This window comes from Bos taurus, chromosome 3 (genome assembly GCF_002263795.3).
Source record: "Bos taurus isolate L1 Dominette 01449 registration number 42190680 breed Hereford chromosome 3, ARS-UCD2.0, whole genome shotgun sequence".
Classification (NCBI taxonomy): Eukaryota; Metazoa; Chordata; class Mammalia; order Artiodactyla; family Bovidae; genus Bos; species Bos taurus.
The window spans coordinates 66,741,780-66,753,811 of NC_037330.1; the positions used below are offsets into that span (position 1 = coordinate 66,741,780).

Sequence of the window (12,032 nt, forward strand, 5' to 3'; positions counted from 1 at the left end):
GAGTGTTTGTCTCTTTTCTTAAATACAGAAGTGACTTTATTATGGGTTTACATTGTAAAATAAATTGTTTTCCAGAAAACTAAAATATAAAACAACTTGATAATAGAACATGATAGCTAATTATTTACAAACTCACTTTAAAAACTCAAAATTGATGATTGTGCCATTTTCCCCTACATCTAATTCTCTTAGATCTGAAAATCTTTATGTTTTGTCCTGCATGAACTATTAATACAAAGTTTTCTCATTAAAATATAATTTGCTCAGGAAAGTCACAACATAAATTTGCTTTTTATAAGCTTGAATATATATTACACAGATTTGAAAAATATGTGTTTGATATTCCCAACATTCCATATTAGGCAGTGGTATCCATCAGATTTGCTCTGACAGTTGTTTCTTAAAAGTCTTAATTCTTGTTTTGTGTTCTCTCTGCATAGAGGGAGAAATGACAACCCTTCCCCCTCATCTCCCTGCTCCAGAAAGACTTTGAAACTACAACAACCAAAATGATACTCTACTGAGGGGAAAAGCCCACTTAAATTGATAAGTTCCAAATTCACTAACTCATCTATTTCAGACTAATTTTAGGTGTGACTAGTTCATAAATGATAATCTTTTCATGCAAAATGTGTCCTGTTTATAATTTCTTTAAAACTTAATGCTGTAAACATGAAAAATACACAGTGTTTGTAATAGGTTCTGATAGAATAATTGAGTAAATTCCCCCCTTTGCCCCATTAAATTACACATTAACTTACACTGCATAATGGGGTGATGAATCTGGTGCTCTTTTTTGGAAAGGAAAAAGGTATTTTTTAGATGAGCTTGTTTTTTGAAGACTGTTAGGGAAAGGAATAAGAAGTCAACACAGTGGCACTTCCAGTTTCCTTTTTTGGCCCCGCCACAGAAAAGATGGATGTAGTAAGAAAGTCGGAGAGAGAGGGTGTGTTCCAGGGAGAGGGAAGGGGACCTAGTAGTCGTCAGCTAAAAAAGAGAAGAAGAAAAATGATTTTTTTTTTTTTTTTTAGAAATTTTTAAATAGAATGAAAGTTCTAGATTCAAAGAGGGATTAATTCTTACTTTCAATGGTAAGAATACAGGTGCTAGCTGCAGATCCTTTGCTGTTCACTGCTTTACACATATACTCTCCTTCATCTTCTGGGAAAGTTTCTGGTAAATAAAGGCAGTAAGTTTCTCCTCTTTCAATATATTGATAGTCTTCTCCATCCTGCAATATTTCTCCTTCAAACCACCATGTAATTTCTGGTTTGGGTTCTCCTGTTACTTTAACGGTAAATCTAACTGGCTCACTGTCTACAACCGATGTGTTTCTTAGAGGCTTCTTAAACCACGGAGCTCCTGATCTGGTTTGCTCTTCATCTTCAATGGTAGACCCATTCATGGTGCTACCCTCTTCCTCCTCCTCCTCTTCTCGTTTCTGTATTAAAATAAATACATTCAGGTTGGCATTTATACTGTAGTCATGTTTTCAGGAGAGTGATTTAGTAATAGAATTTGGAGGTAGATATATTTTCCCCCAAAGTAAAGAACATGTAAGTGTCCTTACTATAAAGTATTTTACATTAACATTTCACTGATTTGAAAGCTATTAAAATGTATTTTTAATCCCTCCTTAAATTTCATTGTTTTTCAGAAATTATCTTTGGGAAAGAAAGGATATGAAAGCCTGGTACCTTTTGTAGTGCTGCATCAATTTCCTTTTGTTCAAACTGCATGCGTAGTAACTTTTGCTCTTCAATTCTTCTTTGTTCTTCTTCTTCTCTTGCTTTAGCCATACGTTCAAATCTAGCTTTCATATTCACTTTATGAGTAAATGGAGCCTCACTTTTTTTTGCAGGCTTAATATCAACATCTTCCTCCTTTACAAGAGGAATACAATACAAGAATAAGAATTGTTTACTTTCTAAAAACAAGAACTAAAATGTTAATAGTTTTGAAGATGCCTAGGCACAAGAAAATTAACATGTTTGGGTTATGCTATTTGCTACACTGCAGACTATCCCCCAGTTTAGGAAAGATGAAAGTTCACTTGTGAAATACTCTTTTTTAACAGTTGGAATTGTTCTCCCAGTATAATTATCACACATTGTCTCTGGAGTCCTAGTGTATTTTATTTGCCCAACCAAATCTCAGTGCTTGTTAATAGTACTGAGTAAAGAAAAGGATGAGGAAATCATACACTATTAACAATTATTAAAATTCTTTCATAAGAGTCTCCACTTAACTCTTTACCCGACCTCATAGTACAGAAATGCAATTTTGTTATTTCCCACTTCATGATTTCTTCCTCACCCTTTTTTGTTAATAACTGAGATGAATTCTAGCCAGTAAATAATTTATCGAAAAGCAATGGCAAAGAAGAATGTGTACAGGTAGAATAAAATAAGACAACTGTTGAAAGAGGCAATGACTGAAACTTGGGGAAACAGGAAATACAGTTCTGAGTCAATTTATTTAGGGGTAAGAGTTGGAAAAGCCATGAAAATAAAGGGGTAATATAAGAGTAGAATTTGAACTGTCAGGTAGCATGTCTGTAAAACCAATTTGGTGATAAGAAGGTCACTTACTGGCCTTTGAGAGCAGTTTTAGTAGAATGGGGTCTTGTGAGTATAATTAACCCATGGTTTCAAAAATACCTTGCTTGTAGTTGACTCTTGGTCTCTAAACTACTTAGACTCTTGTGAGTTTATCTGGAAATCTCACCATTTGTATTTCAAAGTACTATGAGGAAATTACTTCCAGATATCCAATGCAAAAAAATAAAATTTTGAAATAAGCTATAAAATAATTGCCTGTATAAGAAAAATATTGGTTCATCAATGTTTTATAGTGTGAAGTGTTGCACCACAGCTCCAATGAATGTAGATGTTAAAAGTAAGTTGGACTGTTTTCCTGGTTCTCCTGAATCCAGTTTTTATTTGATACTGGAAAATGCTAGGATATCAGACATAATTAGAGACTTGATGGGTAACTTCTGTTCATGCCATTATTTAGCCTTCAGTTGATAAACATACCAGACTACCATTATTGCTAATGAATTTTATTGGTATGATTGCTTCTTGTTATATTTAAAAGACAGGGCAAAAAATACATTTTAAAACAATGGTCTGCTTGTTAAACAAGCAAACTAATAAACTGCGGTTTTATCTCAACAGACTTTTCCAAGACTTACATGGAAAAAAAAATGGACCTTTTTGTTCACACTGAATATTTAATGTTATTCTTTGCATAACAAATCTTTAAGATCGTGTATTTCAGCAAGTATAACAACTACTATTCTGGCTAGATCCCTCCCTCTTAATAACTTGCCTTCTAGATTTTTGTATAAAAGTTTGTGTAAACTCAAAAATTTTATTTATGTAGTTACCTAAAAACTGCCTTTAGAAAATAAATTTTAAGTAGAAGCTGACTTGGAGAAAGTTTATGAATAGTCTTATGGTTATTAAGTACAGTTGCTTTTCCTTGAATCCCTGTAAAGCCAGGTTAGAAGTTTTAACAGGAAATGGATCTACTGAGAATTATGTTATAAATGGAATGATCTTTGTTCTTTAGGTGCATTCTTTGTAGGGCATTGGTACTCCCAGCATGTGGATATTACAGGCAATACAATTAAGCAGTGAATTTGGGATAAAAGAGAATGTAAAGAATGGTTCTGGAGAATCTAACTAGAAAATCAAACACTATTAGGCAGTTTAAGTGATTTATGTACCAAATGTTGGTACAGTTAAGGGCTACAGGAGCTGGGATGGAATTCTTAGATTAGGTAAGTTTACATGAATGAGTTAGGCCTTGAAAGATTTCTGGAATATAAAAAGGTATTTTCTAAAGAAGGAAACCTGAAACAATCGGAAGGGACAGGTCCTACCCTGGAAGTTGACTATACTCTGCCAAAACTATGCTAATACAATATTTCAGTGACCCTTAGTTTATTGAGATAAGAATGTCAGGTTCCTCACAGGAAACTCAACTCAGGACATCCTCATGGGTTAGAGAGTCAGCCAAGTCCTAATCTTATGTCCTTTTATACAAGAGAGCCAGTAACAGCATTAAAGCAAGAAACCACCAGCATCATTTCTCTTATTCTTACCTATAAATTTTATAGGGCTAGGTATGACTGCTCTGAGGTTTCACTACGTTTAACCAGAAAAGGGGAGCAAGTGCATCCTGATTTAAATTCTTTACCTTCTGTGATTTATCTCTAAGGAATCAACTGATCTTGTGGCCCATCTATCCACTGAATGTTAATGTTTTCCAGGATTTTATTCATCTGACAACTATTAACCCTTTCAAGATGGCTTTATCTACATCTGTACTTTCAAATAGTATCCAGAAAAGTTAGTCTTTAGCTCCTGCCTCTTGACTGAGCTCAATACCTATGTTTCAGACTGACATTACTTGTCCAAATATAGCTCAAACTTCACAGGTCCGAAACAATTTGTTCATCCACCTCTCCTCTCCAGACTTCCTGAATTCTCTGTATCTAGTTTCCCTAGTAATCTTGAAGAAATGTTAGCCTTCTCAGCAACCACCTGCCTGTAACTCAGTTTTTCTCCCTTGCCCCCAGCTTCATTACCTTGTCCCAGTTCATCCTCCACGACCGCAGGATTCTTTAAGCTAGCTTTTTATACTCTGTCCTAAAACTTTGATTACTAACATTATTCCTAAATCATAGTGCCTGCAAGGTTAAAAAGGCCCTTCAGCTAACAATTAGTTTTACAACCTTTTATCCTATCACCTATAATTGTTTGAAGCTGTTTGTGACTTTACTTTCCAGTCATTATTTTACATCCCTACCCCTGTTAGATGATTCTAAACACCATATGAGCCAGGACTTACGCAGGTTTATTTGCCAATGTAGCCCCGGTGTAGGCTTTCAAATAATTTTTTAATACATGAATCCAAAACCATCTTTAGCTTAAACATGATCATGCAATGAAGATGCCTATTTGATAATATCACTCCATGTTTTAAAAATCCCTTCGGTGCACCTCAATAAAGTTGCTTAACATGGCATCTAAGATGGGTCATCTTGCCGGTGCTTGTGTCTTCGTTACCTTGTGCTGTGCTCACATTCTCCCTGTCTCAATGAATTGCTTATAGTTCTGGAGTTTGCCCATAGTTTCACCATTTTTATTCAACAGTCTCCTCTGAATGCCCTCCCAAATTCTGACACTTGTATTATAGTTGAATATTTGATGAGAATGAATTTTAGAAGAGTATGTGTTAGATACAACAAAATGGCAATTCTGACAATAAGCTTTCCAGATCTTATTTAAACCAATATTCGTATCATGGAACTAGTCCTTAAACTGGAAGGGACATTATGGTCATCTAGTGAGTACCTCCTAATTTTACATATGAAAGTGAAAGCGAAGTCGCTCAGTCATGTCTGACTCTGCGACCCCATGGACTGTAGCCTATCCGGCTCCTCAGTCCATGGAATTTTCCAGGCAAGAGTACTGGAGTGGGTTGCCAGAGGTACCAAATTCATGTCACCTGAATTTTTATTTAGGTTCTGTACCTGAATGATTTAGCATGACTTTAGCAGATAACATAGGCTTTGTTGTCCTCATCTTTAAGTAGGTATGAATAATCCCTGGAGTTTAACTCAAAAATACACTGGTTCCTACTGATTCAAAGTAAAAACTTGTGCCAATAAAGATTTACTTTTGAGCTATTTTTGCTAGAGTGAACCATTTGATGTTCACTATAGGCTCTCATTCTCTCTGTTCCAAAGTCATTTTGGAATAATACTAGAATAGCAAAATCTTAAAAAGTCTCAAGATCTTAATATGATTTTGCTCTGTATTAGTTCCCAGATTATTATATACTCTGATGGTTAATTGTATGTACCAACACTTATTTCAAAGACATTGTTACTTCTGTTAAATCCATTATTGTACTACAACTTAAATATAAAACTATATATATGTATATACCTCATGAAAGTTTTCTGCTTCTCTCTCTTTAATTTCAAGGTCAATTGCTCTTCTTCGTGCTCGTTCTTCTTCTATCTTTTTCTGAATTTCTTTTTCAGACAATTGTCCAATTTTTTCAAACTTGCTTTTTAAATTTTTAGCTTGAATAGAACCACTCCTTTTCAATTTGATTAATTCTTCATATTCCCTGCTCAGTTCAAAGGTTTCATTTTCTTCCTCTTCCTTCAAAAAAATTAAGATTGTTATATATTAAATACCATAAAATTAGTTTGTACTTAAGTTATCCAGAAAGTTCACTATTTCTTATTTGAAACCAAAACTAAATGTTATAAATAACTTTTCCCCTAAACACTATGCCTAAATTTACTAATTAAAAGTGGTGCTACAAATTTAAGACTTCAGATAACATCTTACTTTATTTAAAATACTACTTAACTAGAGACTGGCTGAAAGCTTATTAATATTCCATTATAACCTGGTAAAACTAAAATATGCATATGAGGATTAACTTTTATGAGGAATTGTAGAGGAATTTTTAGGGGGAGGTAAAGAAAATTTTTAAAAATCACTGGGCTAAGAGAAGTTCTAATTCTGACTCTGATACTGTGTGGCCTTTTGCCTGGTCTCAGTCCACTGGACGTGATCTTTTCATCTCTATGTAGAGCCACAGTATCTCTAAAAATTAGTCCTGCCTTTGGTTTGATGATAGTCAAATATCACTCAATACTCTGAATTAAACATTTCTACAGACACTGTGTGATAAAATCCTTATATTTTGCTACATATCACTTGTATTCTCTATATTCTGCCAAGAAAGATAAGGAGTCAGTGAAAATCAGGCTCCAGTTCCTTATCCATTGTATCTTGAATACTTTTTATTCAAGTTTTCCCTTTGCTTTTCACAAAATATTGTATATTTCACAAATATAAAGTATTTGTATACTTCTTAAACTAAATCCTAATGGAGTAGTAGAATATTCCAGTTATTCCTGGTACACTTTTCCTGGGGAAGACCTAGAGTTCCAGGCAGAGAAATAAAAAGGTGGGACTGGAGTTTGGGTAGGGGCAAACGGTATGCAGGGAGAGTTAGAGTGGATGATGTTGACATGAGGCTTAATTTTTTGATTCAACAAAAGAAAAGTTTATTCCTCATACTACCTCCACATTTTGGTCTATCTGGGTGAAAATGAGCAACTCCTAAAATAGAAATTAACAGTTATGACATTGTATCATATCACAGTGGTTCCCAGGTAGCTGATCAAAATTAATGGTTGACCAATCAGTTAAACAATCTGAGTAATCTTGAAATTGGCTTTCTACTTGATTGAAAACTCCCAGACACAGAGTAGCATCAGAATGTCTGACAGTTAACTTGCTATATATTAATTAGATTACTTCTCAATAGTATACTAAAATATATTCTAGTTTACTTCATTTTTCTAGACACACACTTCATTTTCAGCTTCCTTTATAAAATAAATCCTACTACTTTTTTTTTAATTCCAAGGCTAGACCTTGCAGTATTTTCCTGTAGCATATTCATTATATTTTCTTATTAACTATATATACAGCATTTCTAATCTCTTGGTAGATTTGGGCAAAGAAGTAAATATCCGTACAGGTCAATTGCTCCAACCCGTGACAGAGTCAGCTTCTAAGAGACTGCAACCTCTGTGAAGGAACCCACTCGGTTCCTAGATCAGGAGCTGGCAAGAAGTCCCCCCAGAGTCAGTTGTTAAACATGCCATTACACTACCAGTCCTACTTGAGTTGGGGTGCTCACCTCACCCCAAGCAATGGGGTTGTGCATGCATCCTAGACTGCTGCTTGTGTTGCTGCCCAGCCAGAAGCCTAAGGTGACAGTAGAATGCTGGCCTCCTCCCTCACCCTCCCCTCTAACTGCTTGGCCATCCAGAAGGAGCAAAGAAGTGTCCAGGGGTAGGAAGGTTAAACAGGGTTTTGCGGCATCAGGAGGTAGGAGAAGAGGTGCCAAGAGCCCACCATGGATACAAGCAGAGAGACATCATGAGTGGTTGAGGCAAGGTGCCAAGACTAGTGCAGGCTCCACTGTCCAACTACTTTTACTTACAACACAGAGATTGAAAGATAAACCTCTAAAATTTCAAAGACAACCTCAGAACACTAAATCCTAAGTGTGACCCTCTGAGTCTGGGGTCCTATGTGGGCACAAGGTGCATGCTCATGAAGCTGGCCCTGTAGAGTCTATAATACAGGCATGCCTTGAGAATATTGTGAATTCAACTCTAGACCACCGTAATAAACATCTTCATAAAGTGAGTCACATGAATTTTTTGGTTTCCTAGTGCATACACTATGCTACAGTCTATTAAGTGTGCAATAGCATTATGTCTAAAAAAGTACATAACTTTAAAACATTGCTAAAAAATGGTAATCTGAGCCTTCAGTGAGTCGTAATCTTTTTGCTGTTGGATATTCTTGCCTCAGTGTTGATGGCTGCTGACTGATCAGAGTGGTAATTGCTGAAGGCTGGAGTGGCTGTGGCAATTTCTTAAGACAACAATGAAGTGTGCTGCAACAACTGACTCTTCTTTTGTGAATCATATGTCTTTCTTTTGTGAATAATGTCTCTAGCTTACAATGCTCATTGATATCATTTTGCCCACAGTAGAATTTTTTTCAAAATTTGAGTCAATCTAAAAACTGCTAGTACTTTGTCAGCTAAGTTTATTCAATATTCTAAACCCTCTGTTGTCATTTTAAGAATTTTCACAGCACCTTCACTAGGAGTAGCTTCCATCTCAAGAAAGCACTTTGCTCACCCATATGAAGCAACTCCTCATTCATTAACGTTTTATCATGAGATTTAAGGAATTCATTCCTATCCTCAGAGACCACTTCTAATTCATGTTCCCTTGCTGTTTGCACATCTACAGTCACTTCCTTCACTGATCTTGAAGCCCTCAGAGTCATCCGTGGAGTTGAAATCAACTTTTTCTAAACTCTTCTGAATTTGATGTTTTGACTTCTTTCTTCCCTTGAATCATGAATATTCGTAATGGCACCTGGAATGTTGAATCCTTTTCAGAAGATTTTCAGTTGGTTTTGTCCATATTCATTGGAGAAATCACCATCAGCTCAGTTCAGCTCAATCGTGTCCGATTCTGCAACCCTATGGACTGCAGCACGCCAGGCTTCCCTGTCCGTCACCAACTCCCGGAACCTACTCAAACTCATGTCCATCGTGTTGGTGATGCCATCCGACCATCTCATCCTCTGTTGTCCCCTTCTCCTCCCACCTTCAATCTTTTCCAGCATCAGGGTTTTTTCCAGTGAGTCGGTTCTTCACATCAGGTGGCCAAAGTACTGAAGTTTTAGCTTCAGCATCAGTTCTTCCAATGAATATTCAGGACTGATTTCCTATAGGATTGACCTGATGGATCTCCTTGCAGTCCAAGGGACTCTCGAGTCTTCTCCAACACCATAGTTCAAAAGCATCAATTCTTTGGCACTCAGCTTTCTTTATACTCCAACTTTCACATCCATACACGACTACTGGAAACACCATAGCTTTGACTAGATGGACCTTTGTTGGTAAAGTAATGTCTCTGCTTTTTAATATGCTGTCTAGGTTGGTCATAGCTTTACTTCCAAGGAGCAAATGCCTTTTAATTTCATGGCTGCAGTCACCATTTGAAGAGATTTTGGAGCCCCAAAGAAAGTCTGCCACTCTTTCCCCATCTATTTGCCATGAAGTGATGAGACCGGATACCATGATCTTTGTTTACTGAATGTTGAGTTCTAACTCAACTTTTTCACTCTCCACTTTCATCAAGAGGCTCTTTAGTTCTTCTTCCCTTTCTGCCATAAGGGTGGTATCATCTGCATATCTGAGGTTATTGATATTTCTCCGGGAAATCTTGATTCCGGCTTGTGCTTCATCCAGCCCAGCATTTCACATGATATACTGTGCATAAAAGTTAAATAAACAGGGTGACAATATATAGCCTTGACGTACTCCTTTCCTGCTTTGGAACCAGTCTGTTGTTCCATGTCCAGTTCTAACTATTGCTTCTTGACCTGCATACAGATTTCTCAGGAGACAGGTCAGGTGGTCTGGTATTCCCATCTCTTGAAGAATTTTCCACAGTTTGTTGTGATCCACACAGTCAAAGGCTTTGGTATAGTCAATAAAGCAGAAGTAGATGTTTTTCTGGAACTATCTTGCTTTTTCAATGATGCAGCGAATGTTGGCAATTTGATCTCTGGTTCCTCAATCCAGCTTGAACATCTGGAAGTTCACGGTTCACATACTGTTGAAGCCTGGCTTGGAGAATTTTCAGCGTTACTTTACTAGCATGTGAGATAAGTGCAATTGTGTGGTAGTTTGAACATTTTTTGGCACTGTCTTTCTTTGGGATTGGAATGAAAACTGACCTTTTCCAGTCCTGTGGTGACTGCTGAGTTTTCCAGATTTGCTGGCATATTGAGTGCAGCACTTTCATAGCATCATCTTTTAGGATTTGAAATACCTCAATGGGAATTCATCATATCCACTAGCTTTATTCATAGTGATGCTTCCTTAAGGCCCACTTGACTTCACATTCCAGGATGTCTGGCTCTAGGTGAGTGATCACCCCCATTGTGATTATCTGGGTCATGAAGATCTTTTTTGTACAAAACGAAGCAGGTCAAAGGCTAACAGTTTTTCCAAGAGAACACACTGGTCATAGCAAACACACTCTTCCAACAACATAAGAGAAGACTCTACACATGGACATCACCAGATGGTCAATACTGAAATCAGATTGATTATGTTCTTTGCAGCCAAAGATGGAGAAGCTGTATACAGTCAGCAAAAACAAGACTGGGATCTGACTGTGGCTCAGAATATGAACTCCCTATTGCCAAATTCAGACTTAAACTGAAGAAAGTAGGGAAAACCACTAGACCATTCAGGTATGACCTAAATCAAATCCCTTATGATTATACAGTGGAAGTAACAAATAGATTCAAGGGATTTGATCTGATAGAGTGCCTGAAGAACTATGGATGGAGGTTCGTGACACTGTACAGGAGGCAGGGATCAAGACCATCCCCAAGAAAGAGAAATGCAGAAAGGCAAATTGGTTGTCTGACAAGGCGTTACTGAGAAAAGCAGAAGGCAAAGGAGAAAAGGTAAGATATACCTATTTGAATGCAGAGTTCCAAAGAATAGCAAGGAGAGGTAAGAAAGCCTTCCTCAGTGATCAATGCAAAGAAGTAGAGGAAAACAATAGAATGAGAGAGACTAGAGAGCTCTTCAAGAAAATTAGAGATAGCAAGGGAACATTTCATGCAAAGATAAGCACAATAAAGGACAGAAATGGTATGGACATAACAGAAGCAGAAGATATTAAGAAGAGGTGGCAAGAATACACAGAAGAACTACAAAAAGAAAAGATCATCATGACAGCTGAAGCCTTACAAAATTTATTTTTTCAATAATAAGACTTGAAAGTAGAAATTACTGCTTGGCCTATGGGCTGCAGAATGGATGCTGTGCCAGTAGGCGTGAAAACAACATTAATATCATCACATCTTCATCAGAGCTCTTGGGTGACCAGGTGCACTGTCAATGAGCAATAATATTTTGAAAGGAATCTTTTTTTCTGAGCAATAGGTCTTAACAACGGGCTTAATATTCAGTAAACAATGTTGTCAACAGGTGTGCTATCATCTAGGCTTCATTGTTCCATTTATAGAGCATAGGAAGAAAGGTAAATGAGTACTGGTTTCAACTTAAAGTCACCAGCTGTTTTAGCCCCTAACAAGAGAGTCAGCCTGTCCTTTGAAGCTTCAAAGCCAGGCACTGACTTTTCCTCTCTAGCTAAGGAAGTCCTAGATGGCATCCTCTTCCAATATAAGCCTGTTTGCCTATATTAAAAATCTATTTTTTAGTGTAGCCACCTTCATTAATTATCTTTGATCTTCTGGATAACTTGCTGCAGCCTCTGCAACAGCACTTGCTGATTCACCTTGCACTTGTTATGTTATAGAGCTGGTTTTTTTCCTTAAACTTCAAGAACCAACCTCTACTAGCTTCAGACT

At 36.8% G+C, this 12,032-nt stretch overlaps 1 protein-coding gene across 6 annotated transcripts in view; it reads right to left on the bottom strand.

Annotated features, from left to right (window-relative positions):
* Positions 1 to 13: 13 nt before the first annotated feature.
* The window catches only part of NEXN (nexilin F-actin binding protein), a 55,730-nt gene continuing 43,711 nt past the window's right edge, over positions 14 to 12,032 (bottom strand). For 4 of the 6 annotated variants that reach the window (XM_024990103.2, XM_005204430.5, XM_005204429.5 and 1 more), the window contains 4 exons: positions 5,964 to 6,185; positions 1,698 to 1,883; positions 1,084 to 1,441; positions 14 to 987 (listed from right to left, as the gene is read on the bottom strand). In XM_024990103.2, coding sequence (XP_024845871.1) covers positions 974 to 987; positions 1,084 to 1,441; positions 1,698 to 1,883; positions 5,964 to 6,185 — 780 coding nt within the window. In that variant the 3' untranslated portion in view covers positions 14 to 973. Of the gene's footprint in view, positions 1,442 to 1,697; positions 1,884 to 5,963; positions 6,186 to 12,032 lie in introns of all 6 variants that reach the window. The other 2 variants (XM_005204431.5, XM_059885108.1) reach the window with 1 other exon arrangement.